The sequence below is a fragment of the Carassius auratus genome, unplaced genomic scaffold (genome assembly GCF_003368295.1).
Source record: "Carassius auratus strain Wakin unplaced genomic scaffold, ASM336829v1 scaf_tig00216980, whole genome shotgun sequence".
NCBI lineage: Eukaryota > Metazoa > Chordata > Actinopteri > Cypriniformes > Cyprinidae > Carassius > Carassius auratus.
The window spans coordinates 166221-189613 of record NW_020528832.1 but is presented as its reverse complement, the minus strand read 5'-3'; the positions used below and the strand labels follow the sequence as shown (position 1 = coordinate 189613).

The 23393-nt window shown below is 34.7% G+C and overlaps 2 protein-coding genes across 2 annotated transcripts; both read left to right on the top strand.

Moving 5' to 3' along the window:
* Positions 1-1532: 1532 nt before the first annotated feature.
* LOC113099588 (tyrosine-protein phosphatase non-receptor type 6-like) lies at positions 1533-17781 on the top strand. Its single transcript, XM_026264452.1, has 16 exons — positions 1533-1664; positions 1890-1918; positions 2769-2891; positions 4123-4317; positions 8880-9060; positions 10667-10783; positions 11267-11392; positions 12354-12450; positions 12584-12663; positions 12771-12917; positions 13066-13200; positions 14662-14816; positions 15179-15246; positions 16025-16176; positions 16811-16884; positions 17382-17781. The coding sequence occupies exons 2-16, from the start codon at positions 1911-1913 to the stop codon at positions 17482-17484; spliced, it is 1761 nt and encodes a 586-aa protein (XP_026120237.1). The 5' UTR covers positions 1533-1664; positions 1890-1910; the 3' UTR covers positions 17485-17781.
* A 1032-nt stretch (positions 17782-18813) lies between these two features.
* On the top strand, positions 18814-21404 carry LOC113099589 (retinol-binding protein 1-like). Its single transcript, XM_026264453.1, has 4 exons — positions 18814-19216; positions 20125-20309; positions 20468-20569; positions 20843-21404. The coding sequence occupies exons 1-4, from the start codon at positions 19141-19143 to the stop codon at positions 20894-20896; spliced, it is 417 nt and encodes a 138-aa protein (XP_026120238.1). The 5' UTR covers positions 18814-19140; the 3' UTR covers positions 20897-21404.
* The last annotated feature ends 1989 nt before the right edge of the window (positions 21405-23393 follow it).

Here is a 23393-nt window from a genome sequence, read left to right as displayed (position 1 = left end):
GCTTCTCAATCCGATTAAGAGACATAGCGATCATATTGTGAGATTACTTGGAGGGGAGGACAGCAGAGGATAGTTCAGAGAGAGATAAAGAGCGACTTAACAAATGACAAAAAGCAGGATGGGGAAATTGTCAATTAACGAAAATGGCAGGGTGGAGGCAGACAACTTATCACTGCAAATGCTTTGGGCAAAAGAGACGCACAAATCAAGATTAGTTAGTCAAGTCTTCTCTTTGCTGGTTGTTAAATCAATTTGCATGGCACAAATACAATGTTTGATCCATTCCATTAAAGAGCAAAACTGGACATCGGAAAACTGCGCGCGAGTGTGTACGTTTTGAAGAGAAGATAAAAGCATGTCACGTGGGTAAGAGACGTCAAACAAAACTTGTACATCTCAAAAAACTAAAAGCAAACAAACATGGCTTTACCATGCTTCTTACTTTTTCAGTTTAGATTAAATTGAGATGATTGATCTTTGAATTATTTTTAGAAATATATTTGGCATTTTTTTTAGAAGATGCTCCAACATTCTAGATCCAGTCTGCTGGTTGAAACCTCTCTTTGCATTAATATTTTCAAGGGCTTCCTGGTGCTGCCGGGATCAGATTCAGCTTTTCTGTTCAGCAGTGCTATCTGGCTCTCTGTGCTCCAAACTATAATCCAACCAACCATATTCAGTCCAGACTCTGTTCTAGACTTTACATGTATTCAAATATTATAGTTGTGACCTGGAGATTAGAGGGCTAGATATTTGCAAGGCAAAAATGTATCCTTTTCTGGGTGGAGGTATTAACTCAGCATATGTTAAATTGTGCCTGGCAAAAGTTTTAACCATATTAAAAAAAAAAAAAAAAATGAGCAGCAAATCAGAATAATAGAATAATTTCTGAAGGATCATGTGACACTGAAAACTGGAGTAATGATGCTAAACAATGACCTTTGAAATCACATTGTGAATTTTTTTTTCTGTTAATGTTTAGCAGGGATATTATAGTTAAATATAATAATAGTGTGGTGCATTATGGCAGGTAAGGTTTATATTATGTACCTCCATTTCGTCCATTTCGATGTAGTAATAATAATAATATAGATTTATTTCTGTGTGTTTGTGTTAGTGAGGGGAAGGTCTGAAAACAAGGAAGTGCAATGTCCAACTAAACAAAATGGACTTTAACTGTCAGCCCAAATGACACCCTTCTTGTGAATTCAAACTGTGAGAAGGAGGACATAAAAGAAGAAAGACACGGGGGGAAATAAATATTAAGTTAATTCAGAAAGCCATTGGAGAGAAGAAACAATAAGAGGGAATTTAACTGTCATTGTTATTTTGCACTACCTCTAGTTCCTCTATTTGACTCTTGCAGTTTCAAAGGTTGAGCTGAATGTTTGTATGATAATTGTCGGATAATTAGTTATTGACAAAAAGAACTTATTGAAACGGAAGTTCATCTGACATCTCTGTATTTGTCTATACCTCTCTTGTTTGCTTTCACTGTTTTATGAAAAAGCCACAAAAAGGAAGGAAGAAGTTTGTAACAGTGCATGAGAGAGTGAGAGAGGGAGGGACATATACGACAGGCTTATATACACTGTCTGGACGACCTGCTCATCAAAGCGCCGAAAACTGTTTATATTTCGAGAGAGGAGAGGCAAAGCGGGCAGGTATGAAGCTGCTAGACAAATGATTATGAGCTGTGGTTGGTTGTGTGAAGGAATGTCACTGCACTGGTTATAGAAAGAGGGAGGCAAATGGAAAAAGTAGAGGATGAGTGCTGACATATGACACGAAGAGAAGACGTCTTTACTGCTCTGGATTATTGTGTATGCCTATATCATATCTAATACAAAATTAATTTGCATTTAATTCTTTTTCCTTTTAACCGGAAGAGGAACATTTGAAAAAGGAAGATGGTCCGGTAAGTTGAGACAGACTTCGCACTTGTTCTCTTGTTGCAGTCTTGTTCAACTCCTCATCTTCCCCTTTTCAGTTTTGCTGCTCTTATGTTTTGCGCAACAGACTCTTTATTTGTGAGTCTTGCCATGTGTTTTTAAAAAGGCATTTTGTGTGTGTATGTGTGTGTGTGTGTGTGCATAACTGCAATGTGCAAGGTGTATTTATATGCTGATGCATGTCTGGCTGCACGTGTATGTGCAATTCTGCAAATGCACTTGGTGGTTTGGTAGGCCGTGGTAGAGTGTACTTGTTTTTGCATGTGCTTCACCATAACACACACACACACACAGTTTACCCTCTATATCTATAAAGTAAATTATTTGGAGACTTTTTTTTTAAATGCATGAATATATTTGCATTAAATAACAAATTCAAAATAATTTGGATCAATGTGCAAAGAAATAATGCTAGAGATTTTCTCAAAACTTAGTTTTTTTTTTTAAAGGTTTTCTGAGGCATTTTTGCAGTTAAATTTAAACGTGTCAAGATGTGGATGTTTTAAGTCATTTCCCCTTGAGTTCAGACAGGTGTTCTAACCACAGGTGTAGTTCATCATATTAACTATGTATGTTTTAAACTAATATTACACCACACTGCCACAAATTTTGCAAATATATTGTCTTTTTTTTTTTTAACAACATGCTGCTTTTTGTCATTTCAAACCCAATAAACTTATTTTGGGGAAAATGTTTGGCTTGCGTCCAGTTAAGTTGTCCACAAAAGTATATTGTGCCATTATGTGAAACCACTCTTTTACATTATCGTCTCTAGAGTATCTGACTCTAACAAAGGTTAATTTACACATTGAACAGGTGGTTCCACAGAGATCTGTCTGGATTAGACGCAGAGAGTGTTTTGAAGACCCGAGGTGTCCATGGCAGCTTCCTGGCCCGACCCAGCAAGAAGAATGTGGGCGATTTCTCTCTGTCTGTCAGGTACAACACTTTTGGTTCGATGTGTAAAAATATCCATCTTCAGCCACTTTTTATGTCATTTAAAAAAAAATTAGATTCTTAGGATAAGCTGAGGTCAGACTGCGTGATAGATAGCCTTCATAGCTTTCTGTTTCTTTCTGCTGTAGTAAAAGGAAGCCTCTCTGTGTTGGCTAAAAAAAAACCCACTTTTTATTTACTGAATGCTTCTGTATTTGACTGGTTTGAGTCCAGTTATTACTTTTTTTAATTTTTTCTCTTTTTTTTTGGAATAGATTGCAAGCGTTTTTTTTTTACTAGACAGACATCACATACAATGTGGCAATAACTATTTCATTATAAGCTGTGATAATTTCCATCACTTTTCCTTTCTTTTCAGAAGCTTTGTTTGAGTTGTGGTTTTCTGAGCTTTAAGATATTAATGCATATATATTTTCAAGCAATTTTTTTCTTTTACACATTATCAGCAATGCAATTAAAGGTTCAGTTCACTTCACATAACATTGCAATAATTCACACATTTATCAATACGTGTTTTAATTAATTCTGTAGACGGTAGAACCTAATTAGATTTGTTTACGTTTAAACTGTTAAATATGCTTCGGGCATACAATAATTTGTTTCCCTATGTGTTTAAAATACAAGTGTCTGCTTAATAATGGAACATTTTTCAGATATTTTTGTACAATTCTTTAAGCTTTTAATTAATAGGATATTATAAACATAAAAAATGAAGGGAGAGGGGAAGTGAATGGGAATTCCCAAGAGTCCTCCATTTACATGTTAGTATTATGTCTCCTCTTTACTGTGCCACATATCTGATGTGTTGTTTCGTCTGGTGCCAAACCACTTAACCAAATCTAGTTTGCTGGCACACTTGAACACAGCTATTTTTGGATAATGACTTATTCTCAAAAAGACAAACTTTCAAACCTTGAAAAAAACGGATGAATATGTTTGGCTAATAAAAATCTGTGACGGAAAATATTACTGCCATCGTTTGTGAAAAAGACTTCAGGTCAAATAATTACTTCACACTACCCGTGCAGTTTCTACATCTTTTGTGAAGTTACTATTACTCCATATCCTGTGACATTATGTTCTCTTCAAACCAGTTTATGTTTGGGGACATGGATTAATTATTTTGAGATGCCTTGTTTTATTAAATAACAAAATAATACAATTTTACTGAGCATGGTGCATCATCAGTCCCCTTTTCTTCTCTCCCTCTCAGAGTGGGAGACATGATCACACACATTAGGATTCAGAACACCGGTGATTATTACGATCTGTACGGTGGGGAAAAGTTTGCAACGTTGGCCGAATTGGTGGAATACTACACTGGAGATCATGGAACTCTACAGGATAGAGACGGGACCATTATTGAGCTCAAATACCCTTTAAACTGTTCTGATCCCACCACTGAGAGGTAAGCCATCATGTGACCCTTCATCCTGAAGATGCCCAGATGTATTTACAAAATTAGCTGAACATAATAGCTCATACAAGAAGTTTTATTTGACTTAGGTTTATTCTAATTTGTTTGTGTGACTTAGTTTTTTAGAGTGAGTGTCATCTGTGTTTGCTAACCTTGTCTATGCAAAGTTATATCCACTTTCTCAGTAATGTCAAATATTCTGATTATGATGTTTGCATAGGTTGCATATGGAAATATTCCATTTCAACTATTCCAATCCGTTTGCTTTTCCTACACCATATCTCAATCCATTAACCCCCCACGGATGCATAAATACACATACACATGATATTCATGTTTGTTTCTACTGCTTACTGATACTGAATATATTTATATATGTGACATCAATCATTGTGGTTGCAGTCGTGCTGTTTACAGTTGTTTCTAAAGTTAGGTTGTTATTTTATTCATATCAGCTGGAAGGTCAACTTTTTAGTAAAAAAAAAAAAAAAAAAGAGAATAACTTAAAAGGTCAAAGTCATAATGTGACATTTTCAGGTCTTGTAATTATGCTACTCCACTGTTTGATGTTAAACTTAATGCAGACATTTGAGTATTTGGAAAATCCTGCTTGAAAATGTATATTTAATCTGCTGCTTTAGTGGATCAAATAGTCAAATTGTCCATGTAAACATGGCCGCAATATTTTGGACATGGAAAGCCTTTGACTCATAAGGCTAAGAATTCATATTGGTTGTACTGTTGTTGATAGCCTATCGGTAAATAAAGTATTGCTGCTTTGCCCTTTTTGAGAGTATTAGACGTTTTGTAGATTTAGCAGTGGTATTTTATGCAAATGTATCTATTCAAATAGTGTTATGCTAACTGAGAGCATCAACTTTTATTTGTGGCAGATAAATGCTACTCAAGCTACACAGCAAGCTAACAAAAAGTGGTTAACTACAGAGCTTCAGTGTACTTTAATTTGTTTTTGCTACTAGCTAGTGTGGCTAACAAGAGAGCTAATAGTTCATAGTGTAGCTAAGCTAAAAAACAACAACAAGTTAACTACATTAAATCTTGGCCTGGTAAGTTAGCCACAAGTTACCTTTTTCAACACTGGTCGCTATGCCAAAAAGTTAATGGCAAATTAATTTTAAAAATTGTTGTTACTGTCTACTACTTCCACAGTAAAATTGTGCATGCAAAATGTCCCCTCAGAGGACTTTCCATCCCTGCTGATTTTGTAAAAGTATTTTGTTAGCAGCACATGATTAGCCATTTTATCACACATTGGAATTCTTCCACACTTCTACTTTCAATTATCTCAGAAACCGAGGGACAAAACTTGATACAAATCTCCCAAATTCTTTCCAAAAATACTGTTAACCTTATAAAATAAAAAGTAAAACCAAACAACAGTGGATTCATTTAGTTCAGCAAGAGATATGTTAATGTGATCAGGAAGTATAAATCATATAAGATGGTCTCTTTGGTTTATGATTACACCAAATGCACCAAATTCTTGTCTGTTACTACAGTGCATCAGAATCTGATACAATTTCCATTTGGCCATTCAACTCAAGATTTTTTTCACATTACACTGTTATCAGTTTCTCCTGTTTATATGGATCATAGTCACAATACTGGACCTGCATTTGCTAAACATAAGCTTTTTAACATGCCTAATGTAAGCTAGACATCACTTTAGTTAACCTTACTTGCGTTTAAGTTTGTGGATGTTGGCTGTAATAATAAGCAATGCAAAATGCATGTTATGCACAGATATTTCAGACTTCATTCGTTCATCAATTTCCTTTTTTGTCTGCACACAATGTCTGTATGGTGCAAAATAAAAAAAAACTTTACACTTATAAGTGTGAAATATTTCAGATTTATTTTTATAGTTAATGCTATGCATTGGAAAAAGGAACAATAATTCACTAAAATTAAGACTCTAAACAAAAACACACTAAATAGGATTAAACTGATAAAGTTTATTATAAGTTTGTTATAAATGTAATAAAATGGGACGTTAAAGTTAATCATTATAATTTGTAATAATTATGAATAATAAAAAATATAATCATTTTTAGAATACTTTATTATAAATTAAAGTGCATATGTCTGAGACTGCTATCTATTTTGCATTCTTACATGTAATTACTTTTTTCAGTTACAAATGTATATTATATTATATTATATTATATTATTATCTGCATTTTGAGAAAAATGTTCATATTAATATTTGGTTTGTGACCTTTACCCAAGTTTGTGTAAAACCGAACAGAAGTGAAAGCATCTGACCTTCCGTGCAAAGGAGAGTACATGATCAAGAATTTGCTTATTTGATTAATGACTTAGAAATAGTGCAGTCTTGAGATTTCTTATTCATTTTATGTAAAAAATAAATAAATAAATGGTGTGTTGTTAATCCTAAATCCTGTTTATTGTCAGGTGTACGTAAAATGTTGGTTCCCTGATTTCAGTGTGGCCTTTTGGATCCCAAAGTTTTACCACCCTGGTCATAGATTTTTCTTTAAGTTCTTTATTTAATTTTAATGCACCTTTAATTGCAGTCATACTCCACCCTCCCTCTGCCATGTGTCTGACTTCCTCTTCTCAACTGCGGTTGGAAACTTTAGTTTTGACACATTTGCAAACAGTGACCAGACCCATTCAGGCCTTCCTTCATCTCTCCCCTATCTCTCTCAGCTCTTTGTCCCCCACACTTCTGTCTATCTCTTACTCTTTTTTTGCTCATGCTCATGATGAGCTGCTTGATGGGTGTTGTTTAATGGACAGAGAACCTAAAGTATGTAAACCTGGGTCACATGCAAACTCAGTGGGACACTTTTCGAAAAAAGTGTGTTTTTCATCATGGTTTTAACACCATAGAATTTTCTGGAACATTCCTTCTGGTATTTTCTAGAATTTACAGATATTTAAGGAGAAAGTTAACGCAAAAAAAAATTCTGTCAACTTACTTTCCCTAATGTCGGTCCAAACCTGTATTACTTACTTTCTTCTGCATTACAAAAAATATGTTTTGCAATGCTTTTCAACCGTCTTTGTCCATACTACTGGGATCCAGAACAACTGACTTTCATTGAAAGAGTGAATGCTTACATTTAAAGCAACTTAAATGTAGAACATGGCCACCAGAGACTAACACATAAGAGATTCTATGTTGAAAGAAAATAATGCTCTCAAGTCTATCACGCAAGTTCTGATACCTTGGAAGGCAATTTGCGATGACAGATGGTATAAAGTTTATACAACTGGCATATTAAATAATACAATTAGTGAGAATGTAACTTTCTAAAAAGATTGAAATGCACTGAAAATATTGTTGATTGTTGATGATTAGAAACACAAAGATGTCTGATTGCATGATGGCATGGTGCCTTAATAATAAGACAGATGTCCTGCTGATATGTGTCTCAGTCACATGTGCTTAACTTTTGGTCATATGGATATGTTTAGTAAAGACAGAGAACTTAAGCTTTGCATTAACAAGATTTAGTCAACTAAAAATATTAATTAGACCATTATAAATGTAAGGGTGACTCCACCTTTTTGTAGCTTCCCCCAGTCTCTGGAATGACTTGCCTATTTCTATTAGATCTGCTCTTCTTTGTCTGTTTTTAAGTCCGAGATAAAAACCAATCTTTTGAGTTGGCATATAACAAGTACAAAAGTATAATTGCACTGTATTTTAGTAATGATACTGTACCGTTTTATAAATTATTTTAGTCTGTTTTGTAATGTGGCATTTTCTATATATATATATATATATATATATATATATATATATATATATATATATATATATATATATATAATATGCCATTAAAGTAAAATGACTCAAAGATGTCAAAGATAAAAATTTCAGATGGCATTTAGAGGCTTTTGCATCTGAACTCTTCATATATATATATATATATATTTATATATACACACACACATCTATTATTATTCAGAAGCAACCAAATCATAATTCACCGGTTGTAATTGTCAAAGAGCAATCATGGAAGAACCCCCATTTGGCGATTTAGCAAGCCTCTCTTTTTTTTTCTCAAGACAAGAGAGAAGGAAGGACAAGCTAAAAATACACCAAAGTCTCGAGTCAAGAAATCTTGTCATCAGAAAATTTTCCGACCGCAGTACAGGAAGCTAAGATGTAGAAATTGAGAACTGAGCCCAATTGTTAACAACATTTTTTTGTATGCTAAAGCATGAGGACTGCCAGACTTTTGCACCATGATTCAAAATTGGATTGCTAATAAACATATGTGCACTGGCAATACAGATGTGACATAAATGTTCAGTCTCTTGCTTTTGCTCTCATGGCTGCATTGGTTTGTGGTGCAGCTGCATTTGGCTCTTGTTTTGTATTTATAGACTTTAACTGGTTTGTTTACTTCAGAGACGTCAGTTTATTCATGTTATGCATGCAGGAAATACTATTCATATATAAACAACAAGGTACATTTTACTACTACTTTTTAATTTTTTTCTATTATAAGAAAATCTAACAATTACTTTTTCCTCCTTTGTTTTTGCATCTTCAGGTGGTACCATGGCCACTTGTCAGGTCCCAGTGCTGAGAAGCTGCTCCGTGAGCGTGATGAGCCCGGGACGTTCCTGGTGAGGGAGTCACTCTCCAAACCAGGAGACTTTGTTCTGTCGGTGCTCACCGATGAAATGACCAGTGCTGGTAGGAGGGTCTCCCACATCAAGATCATGTGCAATGTAAGTGAGCTCACACATGAATGATTGTGCCTCATTCCTTGATGAATAGGATGTATGCTATTGGTCATTTAGATATAGAACATAATGGATCTAAGAATGTACTTTTATATAGATCTTAACAACTTGATCAATGTCACAGCATTTAAAGGTATAGTTCACCCCAAAAATGAAAAGTCTGACATCATTTGTTCATCGAAAATGTTGTTCCAAACCTCAGCAGAAGAAAAAGGATCACACAGGTCTGGAACAACTGGAACATCACTTTAGAATTGTAAGGTTCTATCTGCATTGTGAATGGTTTTGAGATATTGAGCTTCAATTCTTTATATTTATTTTGCAATTCCATATACTTGGTAGATAGAACCTTTTTGCTTTCTAAATAAAAAGTCCCAAAAGTCCACCACATAGTGTAAATAAATTAGTCTCAAAATAAGAATTTGTGAATAACTAAATTTTGGAATGAAATTTTTAGAATAACTAAAAAATGTCAGATAGAAATTTAGAATTCTAAGGTGATGAAATACCAAAAATTAAATAAACTGCTTCAATATATTTGCACTCTGACATATATACTGTACACATTCACATAGTATGACATGTGTACGTACAGATTCATACAGATTGACATACATACATATAAACATGCTTGACATACTTAGGAACAGTAAAGCATTTAAATACATATGGTACACACATTACGACACTGATTCACATGCTTGGGCTTACCTGAAAAACGCACTGGACTTTGAGTCATGAGTGTGTGTGAATGGCGGCGGGGGTGGTCATGCTCCACTCAGGGCTCTAAATAAGCACTATTGTGCTGTTGAAATGAATAGTTGAAGTATACGGCCAACGGAAAATCAGGTCAACGCACTGACTGTCAATTGTTTATTTATTCCACTGGTATGTGCGTATGCGTATGTGCTTTAGCGAGGTTCAAAGCAGAAAAAGCACCGTCGTTGCATTGTTACCCTCTGAGCAGATTAACAGAACAAACTGTGTTCTGTGAAGACGGTTCTAATCGGCTCAGAGAACCAAACAATTCTGTTAAGGCCTAAAACCTTTTAAATCAGCCTATGCTAACCCTATTTTATCTAAGAAAATGTAAGCTCTCACCAGTGGACAGCTTCTGTTAATCTGATTTAAAGACACAGAGAGCTTTTGTGTCGCCGTTTTGGTGATGTTATTAGCACATTTTCAAGCATTCCTATTCAGAAAGTTTGGTTTTCAATAAAACATATGCTTCACAAGATTATGAGAACAGGTTTTTGGAGATTCTCAGCACGGCCGTCGTGAATGTGGTGGAACTGACTTCAAATGAGGCACATCCTCTTAAAATGTTGTTCAAACGTAAATGCAGTAATCTCAAAGGAAATGGCGTTCATGAGTAAAACAAAAAATATATAATATGCTTTCTCTCACAGTATAAATATTTCTTTAAACTGAAAAATACACAGCTGTCTTGTCTTTATATTATAATCATTTTAATAATTATTGAAGGTCAATTTTGGCATCCAGTTAAGGTGCCAGTGAACGGCATGTTACCCTTGAGTATGAATTCAACTGACTGATTCACTTTTCATTTCTCATGCACGTTGATTTTCAGAATGACCGTTACACAGTTGGCGGAAAAGACGTTTTTGACAATTTGGCAGACCTTGTGGAGCATTTCAAACGCACTGGTATTGAGGAGTTGTCTGGGACAATGGTTTACCTCAAACAGGTGAGGAACATTTGTAGGGAGTGAGAGGTTTTTTTTTTTGTTCATACCAACATAAATGTCAAGCTAGATGCTCAACTAAACCACCAGCAACTAACCATCTACTGGTATTAACCACAGCACTGTGGAAACTGACTGTAAGGTTTGGTCATGTTAGCTTATGCAGAAATTATTGATAAATTAAGCTGAAATGTTTGATCTAAAAAACCCTTCGAAAATGTTGTAAGAGCATCTGTTCTGCAGAGGTAAAGAGATTTGAATGGAAGATATCTGTGAAATAGAGTTATTGATTAGTGTGACAAAACGGCACATCACAAAAAAACTGTGGGAGGCACCTTTAATGTAGTGATTAATCTTTGCCCTTTCTGTCTGTCTGGCTCTCTCCTCCTTTCTGTTGTGGGTCTCCTACTCTTTTCTGTCTGTCTGTGTTGATGTTTCGCTCTTCTGCCTGTTTGCATTTGTTTCAATGTCTATCCTTTTCCTCAGCCTTATTACTCCACAAGGTTGAACGCAGCTGATATTGAGAGCAGAGTAAAGCAGCTCGACCTGACCTCCGATAACATGGACGGGGCCGATAAAAAGATAAAAGCTGGGTTCTGGGAAGAGTTTGATGTGAGTGGCATGTTTAAAGGTTATTCCCCACCTGCTGCAGATGAATCACAAGTCCTTAATGCAAAAAAACTAAAAAAAACTATTTTGACAGTAATGCTACTTTTGTAAAGAAAATACATTAAAATATCTTAATATAGACTTACTGCTTTTCAGTTAAAATAACCTGTTTTATAATATGGACCAGCCTAAAAAAAACACCTTTTTAAATGTGATTTGATTTGAGCTAAACAAATCATATTTATGATAAAATCTTTGTCATATTTGATTATTTTGTCAGATTGTTGAGCATTGACTTGCCTAGGAGAAACCAAAATTGCAAAAACTGAAAATAAGCAAATAAGTAAAGAAATCTTTAAATTAAATTAAATTAAATTAAATTAAATTAAATTAAATTAAATTAAATTAAATTAAATTAAATTAAATTAAATTAAATTAAATTAAAACAAAATTCTGCAGATTAGTTAATGTGAGTAAAAAAAGTTTTAATCCCATACAAATTTTGAAAGATTTGCATTGTAGTTTTAGGTTAGGTTCTTATTGTTCTTTCAAAGCAGTTAGATCTTAAGAGATAATTATTTGGATTTATTTAATAAATTAAAAAATTAAATATATATTTTATTTTATTTTGTGTTTTTACATTAATTTTTTTTACATAAAAAGACAAAAACAGGCATACGTTTAATTGCCATCCATTTTTTCACATCATCTACTTTTACATTAGCTTCTGATTAAAGACAATTCATGCATTTTTACTGTCATTTTTGTAATTATACCAATTTGTACATGTTGATCAACTGTTGCTAAAATTAGTGCGTTTCTACTAAGATGATCACTGGTCGTAGTAAGGTTAGACCACATCCAAACTGTTTTGTTCAGAGCTGTTCTCTACAGGCAGGATGTGGTCATGAGTACTCTCTATCTGTGCTATTTCTGATCTATAAATCTGTTTTTCTTCTTTCAGGCGTTGCAAAAGTTGGAAACTAAGGTAACGAAGAGCAGAGATGAAGGGATGAGACCAGAAAACAAAAGCAAAAACAGATATAAGAACATCCTTCCCTGTGAGCAATGAATCTCATCGCACTGCAATATTTCTAGAAAAATATATATATATGAAATATAAGTTTAGTAGTGAGAAGTTGCATAAATTGTGACAGTTTTTATAATAAATATTTACATTTCTTCTCTTTTCAGTTGATGATACTAGGGTTATCCTGCAAAACGCAGATCCCAATGTTGTCGGCTCTGATTACATCAATGCCAACTATGTTGTAGTACGTCCACAACATAAATCACGACATAATCATAAATCTCTAAAATTCTTTCGTTAAAACCTCTCTTTTCTCTCCTCCTCTCTTTTTCTATATGTCTGTGCTCCCAGAACAAATTAATGGATATTAATTACCAGAAAGTTTACATTGCTTGTCAAGGATGCCTCCTAACTACTGTAAACGATTTCTGGCAAATGGTATGGCAAGAAAAGACACGAGTAATCGTCATGACAACAAGGGAGGTTGAAAAAGGACGGGTTAGTAATTGTTGACAATCTTCCAATTCATAAATACTTTTTTTTTATGTAGTATAATTTTTAGTAGAAAATCTCTTGACTGTAAATTTAGCATTTTGAGGTCTATTAATATATAGGGTTTTTTTTTTGTTACATGCGCCCTCTGCAGAATAAGTGTGTGCCATACTGGCCAACTGCTGACGAAGACCATAAGGAAGCAGGCAGATATGTGGTGACCTTACTGTCTGAGAAGGATGCTACTGATTACAAGGTCAGAGTGATGGAGCTCACAGCAACACACCGGGTAAGGAAACTGTCTTTTTCAATACTTCTGTGTGATCATTCACACTAGCACACAGCACATTTCTGCAAACAGCACCTGCTCCCAGATTCTGTCCATGTATTGCATTCTCTTCCAATGCATATCATACCTTTGCCTTGATAAAACAGTTTGAAGAAAAGAGGATTGTCTCTTTAAAATATGGACTTTCTGTTATTAACTAACACAGTTGCATTATGGTTATATCAAAAAGTCTAAAGGTGACACCACCTTAGTACTAGTTCAAAGATTTTTAAGTAAGATTTTCTTTTTTAACTAAATGTAATATATATATATTAGGGTATGATGAGACACTTATCCCATGAGACAAAACACGAGACTGGGTTCACAAGAACGAGATGAGATTTTTTTTTTTTTTTTTTTTAAGAAATCCTCAATGATGAAATATATAGTGCAAATTTTATTTTATTCAAATAAAAAATGCAAAATGCTAAAAAATGTAGGTGCATTTTGAAATCAACTTGTATTTTATAAATTAAACATTTATTTCAATTAATTTTATGCAGTAATAAACATCATGTTAACACTGCAGAAGTGTTACTGACAAGTAATTGCACAAAAATATAAACTTAACTTTAAAGTGGAAATGAAGTAGATTTTCACTTTAATAAAAAAGTATACATAATAAACACAATTTAATTTATCCATTTACAAGAATTAACCAGTAGTTCCCAAACTGAGGGGCGCAGCAAGGCTGAGGGATAGGACCCTATTAAATCCATTTTTATTTTTTCCTAGATTCGGTTTTATTTTCTTTTTTTCTAAATTCATTTTTTCAAATTAACATTTAATTGTTATGTATTGCTGTACTCCTTTTTAATAGTTACATTAAATTATATCAATTAAAAAGCATGTCGAATTAATCAAAATCATGAAACTACACATTCCACATAAATCTATTAAAAGTTTAACAAAAATTTCAAGTTTAGGGCCCTATGAATTTTTTTTTTAATATATATATTATTTATATTTTTTTATTGTTACCTAATTCTGTGTTTTAGCATGTCTGATTCTTTGAATGTATAAACAACTTAATTTATTAATTAAATTTCTTCTTAAAGTAGCCTTTTGAATTTTTATCAAAATGAAGGCATAAAACATACATTTTATTTATCATTTATCTGTTGTAGGTGATATGATGCTGGTTTTACTCAGATCAATCAGTAAAATGTTCATGAAGTGACTCTCAGAGCAGTTTTGGAGACGTTGTTCATGTGTTTCCGTCCTCTCTGTTTTTATGACTGGATAGGATTACACTGCGTAATTTCCCGCTTATCATGTGTCCACTTGCCTGATGTGAACATAAAATATCTTACATACCACCACTTATGGCCAGTGTAATGCAAATATATTTGAGAGATCTGGAGTAAAAATAAATGAGAAATCCTTAAATAAATAAAAAAACGTTATTTTATCTGATTCCAGAAAGAGCCAGCTCGCACCATTTGGCACTACCAATATTTGAGCTGGCCTGATCACGGCGTGCCGCAGGAGCCTGGTGGAGTGCTCAGCTTTCTGGAGCAGGTCAACATGAAACAGCACGAACTGTCTTCAACTGGACCCATGATCATCCACTGCAGGTACTTACTCTCAAAAGAGCCTCTTATACCTTCATCTTCCACTTGGGTGCTTCATCATGAGCATAAGACATGCTATTTCATGCTATATCAAATGATCTGAATAGTCTTTTATTAATCTTTTATTTTATTAATAGTAATTTTATGGACAGCATTTGAACACTGATGCAATATTAAATGCCACTTATTTTGTGTTTCTCACAAAACATCTTTGGGAGAAGCCATATTTCAACTTTTTGTAGTCAACTTGTCACATTTACATGTTACTCTTTAGTATTAACGTTCTGTGGGCGTTCAGTGTCTCAAGACCTCTGCCAGCTTGAAGAGATAACTTCAGTTATTTGTTGATTAATGTGTTTTGGCAGTGCTGGTATCGGACGAACAGGAACCATTGTGGTGATCGATATGCTTATAGATACCATTGATGCTAAAGGTGAGTTTATATCACTCTGTATTGAGGTTTTGAGGTTTTCTTACTTTCACTATGAACCAAAAAAAAACTGCTTTCTGTGAGGCTTTAAAAAGTCAGCAGCCTGCTATCTGGAAGCTTGCTGGTTCAGTCCCTAGCTGAAGCAAAATATTAGCCACTGTACCCTTCAGGAAAGCACTTAAAACCCTTAGGGATTGTCCTGGTAATACCTTCATGGTACCATTCTTTGGCAGCGTCACATGAAAGGTCATAGGCTCAATTCCCAGAGAACTGATGTACTGATTAAATTAAAACCTTGAATGTGATAAAAGTGTCTGCTAATTGCATAAACAGCAGTTGAGAATTTATTTATTTAGGTTGTTTTTACTCAAACCTCTGGAATCCTAGATTTTTATTAATCCCAGCTCTTAATGAAAAGTTTACAGTTTTATTTAAGCGTAAAAACATTTTAGAGAGGTCAGTACTGTTTCAGTATTCACCTTTATCTCTAAACATTAATGAACATTACCATGGCAAAGCTATTGCTACTAAAGGTTAATGCAGTGCAATCAGATTGATTAAAGCATTATAACCTGTGAATGTCCTCAGGCTTTCTAATATGTTTAACTACTATGCTTCCTTTCTAAATGCTCCAGATGTTTTAACACAAATAAATACAGTTGGTCTTAAAATCTTATAATAGGCTTATTCTTAGTTGTTGCAACCACGTTTTCAGCCTAGATCCTGGATTAAACATGGTAGCAGTTTTTGCAAATGAATCTAAAGATGTTGTTTTTGTCAGGTCTGGACAGTGACATCGACATCCAGAAGTGTATTCAGATGGTTCGAGATCAGCGGTCTGGCATGGTGCAAACCGAAGCACAGTACAAGTTCATCTACTTGGCTGTGCTACAGTATATAGAGTCGACTAAACTCACACGAAGGGCTGTCATGGTAAGAAAACGGCTGAGGATCATGGTTGGAGGTTTTTAAAATGCACTAAAAGCAATAAAATCAAATTAAGCCAATATTTGGTTTGAGGTTATTGAGCTTTTTTATGGAATTAATACTTTTTAAAGCAACAAAGCATTAAATAAAAAGTGACCATAAAAAAATGTATAAGGTTACAAAAGCATTTTTATTTCAAGGAAATCCTGATCTTTTGAACATTCTATTAATCAAAAGATCCTGGAAGAAAAATGTGATGAAAAAAATTTTCCCCACAAAACTATTACGCAGCACAACTGATTTCAATCTTGATAAAAATGGATCTTGAGCAGCAAATCAGTATATTCGAAGGATTTCTGAAATCATGTGACACTGAAGCCTGCAGTTACTACACATTGTAATAATATTTAATGATATTACTGTATTTTATTTTGGTCAAATAAATGCTGCCTTGGTGTGCTTATGACCCCAGACTTTTGAATGATAGTATATCCATTTGCCTTCAGAACAGTTCCCATGCAATATCTTATCAAAGTCAACACCGTAAAAAGGGAAGATAAGACTTATATCCTGTGTCTCCCATCTATTGTACTTAGTATTGATATTGATTTATTTTTATTTTTTTTACTTATTGTTACAGGAAACAGAAACCGAATATGGAAACCTCTCAATTCAGCCTAAACACCAGAAGGCCAGTCGCAAAACCTCTTCGAAGTAAGTAGAATTCTGCTTGTAGTGTATCCTCCAATATTCCCAAAACCATCCAGAAACATTCCTCTCACATCTCCTTATCTCTCCCAAACCGATGAGCAGTTAAGTAGGCGGTTCAAAGATCTCTCAGTCTCATGGCCATTTTTAGAAGCATTAGAGCCATTGTGCAATATCCCATTGGAAGAGAAAGGGAGGGATTGGGTTGGATATGTTATCACAGATCTGGTATTGTTTCAGTTTGATCCTGCTCTAATCACTGAGTTGAACTAACCATTGGCTTACTAGACAATGTTTGGCAAGCCTCTCTCTCACGTTTTGTGGTTTGGGTCAATTGATAGCTCAAGCTGCTGACAAAAACACTAAAACTTTGAAACATTAAAAACTCGTTCACTCCTCTATTCGTCTAGAAGTTGGGATGATTATGACGATTATGCTGTAAGTTTATGGATAATCAGCTATACTAATTTATTTTCTTTTGTCTAATTTTTATTTTTTTTCAGAAAAAATGAAGATGTTTATGAGAATCTGGGAGCAAAAGGAAAGAAAGATGTCAAAAAGCAGCAGTCGGAGGATAAGAAGAGTGGCTCTGTCAGGAAACGATAAAAAGAAAAGAAAAGATGAAATTAAATTTTGCTTCATTATTGTACAGCTTATTTTAAAATAAAATTACAGCGGGTTTAGAGAAAACTGTGCCAGGGTTTTACAAAGTTGCTATTTGATCTAATCAAACAAATCTTGCTATGTTTTTTCTATGTCTATTTGTTGTTTTTTTAAATATTTAGTAAAAAAAGATAAGTAAATTCACTTAATTGTAATTGATATAAATCATGCACTCGTTCTCAGTTTTAATAAAATGCTTGTCCAAAGACTGTTATCCCTGGCCATTGTTACACATCTGCTGCAATAAAATGAAGGTGTGTTTGCATACATTTTTTTATTTTCCGGGAAGTTCTTGTAACTGTACGGCCGAATGGAAAGGTTGATGTCCTGGGGAGATGATATGCACAAACCCTGGCCTGATGCCAGAGAGAGGGACCTGTATCATTCAAATTCTTTACAACAGACAGAGAGCTGAAGACATCAGGGTCAAACGTGGCCCTTGATCAGTGAACCCCATACAGGCCTGACCTTGTTTAACACAGAGGCACAGTGGGAAAAAACATTAGGAGAAATGAATGAACTTTACACAGCGCCACATGAGCAACAGAACAATGTGTCAGAGAAAAACTGTGGGATAAAGTGCATGGTTTGATTTCGAGGTACAGACCTACATTATGAATATTATGATTGGGTTTAAAATGTTATGTTTTTCAGTGTTACCCAACTTCTCTATACTGTCAGAAAATTTCCATATATTGTTATTCATCCTATTATTGATAGACATTTTTTTTAGGATAATTTATAAATCACATTCTCATAAGTATATTTAGCAACTTTCAACTGTGATTTTGCTTATATACTAAATGCAAAATGTTCACATCTTTATAAAAATATAATAATAATATTATTAATGGAAATATAAAAATGTATCACTGAGATACAATTATAGTTTTTAAAATTTTAATTAGCCAATGTCTTTGTGTTTTTGAGTTTTTTTTAAATACGTCTATACATTTTTTATTTCTGTTTTAGTTTTCTTTACTACATCAAGTCAAAGTGACTTAATATGTGAAATGTTGTCTTTTATTTTATTATTTCAGCTAACGTTTATTTAATTAGGAAGTAAAGGAACTATTTTTTTTTCATTAATCATAATTGCATATTTAATAAGATCACGCCTAATTGCAGTGATAAGGGGTAAAATTACCATATCTAATTATTTTGTGTGTATTTTTTAATATATTAAAGTTGTAATATAACAACCTCTGTGGAAATGCCTGCAAAGCAAAGGGAGGATTTGGCTCTTTGCTCTGTTCGGAACTGAACTGGTCAGGGAGGAGTCAGACGCTTTTGGGTTACTTACAGAGGACGAACCGGAGCAAAGTCTTGGGGTATTGTGTAACGCAACATCACGGAATAAATTCCCGGAAACATTGACCACAGATTCCGCTCGGTGTCTTCACTTCGCCTGCTGTTAGTAGGAAACGGCGTCAGTCGCGCTATAATTTAACCAAATTAACTAGCGAACAATGCGATAGTGCAGCCAAGCCACACGGATAGAGATCCAGACAGATAACCAGAGGAAAAGTGAGCCCAAAGAGGTACAGAACACACAAGGTTTGGTTGGATTCGTGTCAAACAAAAAAGCAAACTAAGAAAATGTCCAAACCTAATTATACTGGCATTTACCACATGGTTTCCCAGGACAATTTTGAAGGATATCTCGCGGCTTTGGGTAAGCAACAATATATTTTCTTTTTTCTTCTTCTCAGTTTAGCAGCATAAGAGCTTATAATCAGTGAACTGCTGTAGTATATAAAAACGAACCACAGTGACTCACTTTGATTGTAACCTGATGCTTGTGTTGACTGTGATGTTCCTCTTCCATCTGTCTTCAAACCTCTGGTGAACATGAGAATGATGTGCATCCTTTTAATCTGGGTGAATGTAATGCAATACAGTCCAATCATCCTCCTCCATGGGGAAGAAAGACTAAACGAGATCATAGCAATTTAGTTAAGAATTAAGAATACACCTGGAAAAGTAAAGATGTGTTTGAATTTGTCCCTTTACTCTTTATCATATCCATATTCATTGGATAAGAGCTTGTAATGCTTGTCTCATCATGTTATACATGGTGTTAAAGAGTTAGTTCACCTAAAAATAAAAATGATGCTGTTCCAAACTTGTATGTAGTCTATGACTTTCTTTCATTTGAGGAAAAAGTTATTGAAAAGTTATTTTCAGTAACTTGCTTGTCACTCTTTTTCATGCATTTGCAATAATGGAGCATTCAAACTTAAAATCAGCATTAAAGTATCATAAAAGCGATTCACACAATGAATGCATTATATACCCAATCTCCTGATTTCATACAGTAGCTCTGAGTGATGAACAAACTGAAATGTAAGCTGCTTTTCACTGATAATCTTCTTTTACCACTCGAGATCATTCTTATTTCAGAAAAAAAAAAAAAAAAAAAAAAAACTTTAGGCTGGATTTGTGAACTTGCTCAACTGATTCAGATTGATTTCATTGTACTGAAAAGTATTTCTTCACTGTATAAAAAAAGAGGTTAAGTAGACAATGACAGAATTTTCTTAAGTATGCTGATTCTTTAATCTCTCTTTCTCTCCTCATCAGATGTTAATTATGCATTAAGGAAAATTGTCTCCATTCTGAAACCCAGCAAACATATTGAACATGATGTCAACACTGGAAAGATGAAGATTAAGACAGTCACCACCTTTAAGAACTTTGACATGGACTTCACTTTGGGACAGGAGTTCACTGAGGACCTGGGAGCAGTCGATGGGCGAAAGTGCCAGGTGTGTGTGTGGGTTTTTTAAATATATTTTTTTTCAACGTTTACCCATTTGTAATGTATTTGTGAGAAACACACAGGGCCCTTTTAAAGTAACATCAGCCAGACAAAGGAGTGTGGGAATGTGTGGTGCTAATGGATAATGTTTTCCATATGTTTCAGACCACAGTGAATTGGGACGGTGATAAATTGATCTGCGTGCAGCGAGGAGAGAAAGAGGGCAGAGGCTGGACACACTGGCTAGAAGGAAACCTCCTCCATTTGGTAAGCAAACAGGGTTTGCAGTAAAAAAAAAAACAAAAAAAAAAACGTTTCTTTTAAAGAAACAATACATTCATTTTAGAATTGGTTTCAATGAACTAACCTAGAAATCAAGGCTTTTTCAGAAGCACGGTGGTGATGGAACCTCTGAATGTCTTTAGTTGTTGGATTAAACTTAATTGAGTCTTTAACAACTGGGCTACTGCTATGCATCTCTCACATTGTCCTTCATCCTTTTTTCTTCTGTCACGTCTCTTTCTCTCTCTCTCTCTGCAGGAGATGAGGGCTCAGGGTGTCACTGCCAAGCAGGTCTTTAAGAAGGCTGAGTGAGGATGGAGAGAAGAGAGAGAAATAGAGGGGCCATTTGCTGGGGTTTTTGAGCTCAGTTTGTTCTTAGAGCCCAGGGTTCACAAAGAGGCCATATTGCAACAGTGATTCGTCCCTGAGCTGCAACAAATAGTGTTTAAATGGAGACTACAAATGAAGAAATTGGTTCAAAATTTAAATGCAAAGGTTAAATGAGATCACAACAATACAGCCCTGTTGCCCTCTGTGAACATTCATGAATGGTACTGTAAAATATGGATCAGGCGAGATTCATAGCACCCTAATATTGTATTCTGCAGATTGTTAAAATTAAGCAGAAGCAATGAGCCAGTGGTTTAGCTAGTCAGGTGCAACTTGAATTATTGATTCCTACATTTTATTATATAAATCTGTGTGATAGGATTTTGATTATTTGCAATAGTCAAACATTGTCTAAAAGTGCTGAAATTCCTGTGGTCTGAAATATGTAGATTTGTCCACTTTAGAATATACCATTTATATTAACATAAAATCCTGCTTGTATGAATTTATTTCTTATACTATAGCTACTGATTCCAATGCCAATTGCAATACTAATAACAGAAAACAGAATAGAATCTATCTATCTATCTATCTATCTATCTATCTATCTATCTATCTATCTATCTATCTATCTATCTATCTATCTATCTATCTGTCTATCTGTCTGTCTGTCTGTCTGTCTGTCTGTCTGTCTATATATATCTATATCTATCTATCTATATATATATCTATAGGTGTGCAAAATTTATCATCTGCAAAGATATCGTAATTGTTTAAACAATATGCAATTTGACATTATCGAGTATAGCGAAAACCAAACAAAAATACACCCAGAGAGTGGACCCACATTCACTAAAATCATTTAAGTTCATTTTTTTCCTCATTAATGTACACACAGCACCCCATATTGACAGAAAAACACAGGATTGTTGACATTTTTGCACATTTATTAAAAAAGAAAAACTGAAATATCACATGGTAATGGTAACATGGTAACATCACAAGTATTCAGACCTTTTGCTGTGACACTCATATATTTAACTCAGCTGCTGTCCATTTCATCTGATCATCTTCTGAGATGGTTCTACACCTTTTTTTTACATACTGTAGCTGTTTGATTATACTGATTGGACTTGATTAGGAAAGCGACACAAATGTCTATATAAGACCATACCACATACAGTGCATGAGAGCAAATGAGAATCATGAAGGCAAAGGAACTGTCTGAAGAGCTCCGAGACAGAATGGTGGCAAGGCACAGATCTGGCCAAAGTTAAGGTTCCTAAGAGCACAGTGGCCTCCATAATCCTTAAATCAAGGATGACCAGAACACTTCCTAGAGCTGGCAATCCAACACAAACTGAGCTATCGGGGGAGAAGAGCCTTGGTGAGGGAAGTAAAGATGAACCCAAAGATGACTGTGGCTGAGCTCCAGAGATGTAGTCCGGAGATGGGAGAAAGTAATAGAAAGTCAACCATCACTGCAGCCCTCCAACAGTCGGGGCTTTATGGCAGAGTGGCCCGAATGAAACCTCTCCTCATTGCAAGACACATGAAAGCTCCCATTGAGTTTGCTAAAAAACACCTGAAGGGTTCTCTGGTCTGATGAGACCAAGATAGGACTTTTTAACCTTAATTCTAAGCGGTATGTGTGGAGAAAACCAGACACTGCTCATCATCTGTCCAATACTGAACTAGTACAGGGATATCGTGGACAAAAACCTTCTCTAGAGTGCTCAGGACCTCAGACTGGGCCGAAAGTTCATCTTCCAACAAGACAATGACCCCAAGCACACAGCTAAAATAACGAAGGAGTGGCTTCACAACAACTCTGTGACTGTTCTTGAATGGCCCACAGAGCCCTGACTTAAACCCAATTGAGCATCTCTGGAGATACCTGAAAATGGCTGTCCACCAACGTTTACCATTCATCCTGACAGAACTGGAGAGGATCTGCAGGGAGGAATGCCAGAGGATCCCCAAATCCAGGTGTGAAAAACTTGTTGCATCTTTCCCAAAAAGACTCCTGACTGTATTAGATCAAAAGGGTGCTTCTACTAAATACTGAACAAAGGGTCTGAATACTTAGGACCATGTGATATTTCAGTTTTTCTTTTTCAATAAATTTGCAAAAATGTCAACAAATTTGCAAAAATGTCAACAATTCTGTGTTTTTCTGTCAATATGGGGTGCTGTGTGTACATTAATGAGGAAAAAATGAACTTGATTTTAGCAATGGCTGGAATATAACAGAGTGAAAAATGTAAGGGGTCTGAATACTTTCCATACCCACTGTATATATATATATATATATCCATGACATGATGGTTTGTGCTTCAAATATGGCCCATAATTATCTAAAACAAATATGTGAGAGCTCAGCTAATAGGTTTCTAGTACTTGAGTGTCTACTATTTATGACATGCCATAAAGCGAATGGTAATTTAAAAACAATTTTTTTGAGTATTGTGAGGGTTAA

Bases quoted from the DNA above. Each gene is read 5' to 3' on its own strand.
- LOC113099589 (XM_026264453.1), top strand. From the start codon at position 19,141: ATGTCCAAACCTAATTATACTGGCATTTACCACATGGTTTCCCAGGAC. The intron at 20,310-20,467 runs GTGTGTGTGTGG...CATATGTTTCAG, and splicing joins TCGATGGGCGAAAGTGCCAG to ACCACAGTGAATTGGGACGG. The intron at 20,570-20,842 runs GTAAGCAAACAG...CTCTCTCTGCAG, and splicing joins AAGGAAACCTCCTCCATTTG to GAGATGAGGGCTCAGGGTGT.
- LOC113099588 (XM_026264452.1), top strand. The intron at 9,061-10,666 runs GTAAGTGAGCTC...GTTGATTTTCAG, and splicing joins ACATCAAGATCATGTGCAAT to AATGACCGTTACACAGTTGG. The intron at 13,201-14,661 runs GTAAGGAAACTG...ATCTGATTCCAG, and splicing joins AGCTCACAGCAACACACCGG to AAAGAGCCAGCTCGCACCAT.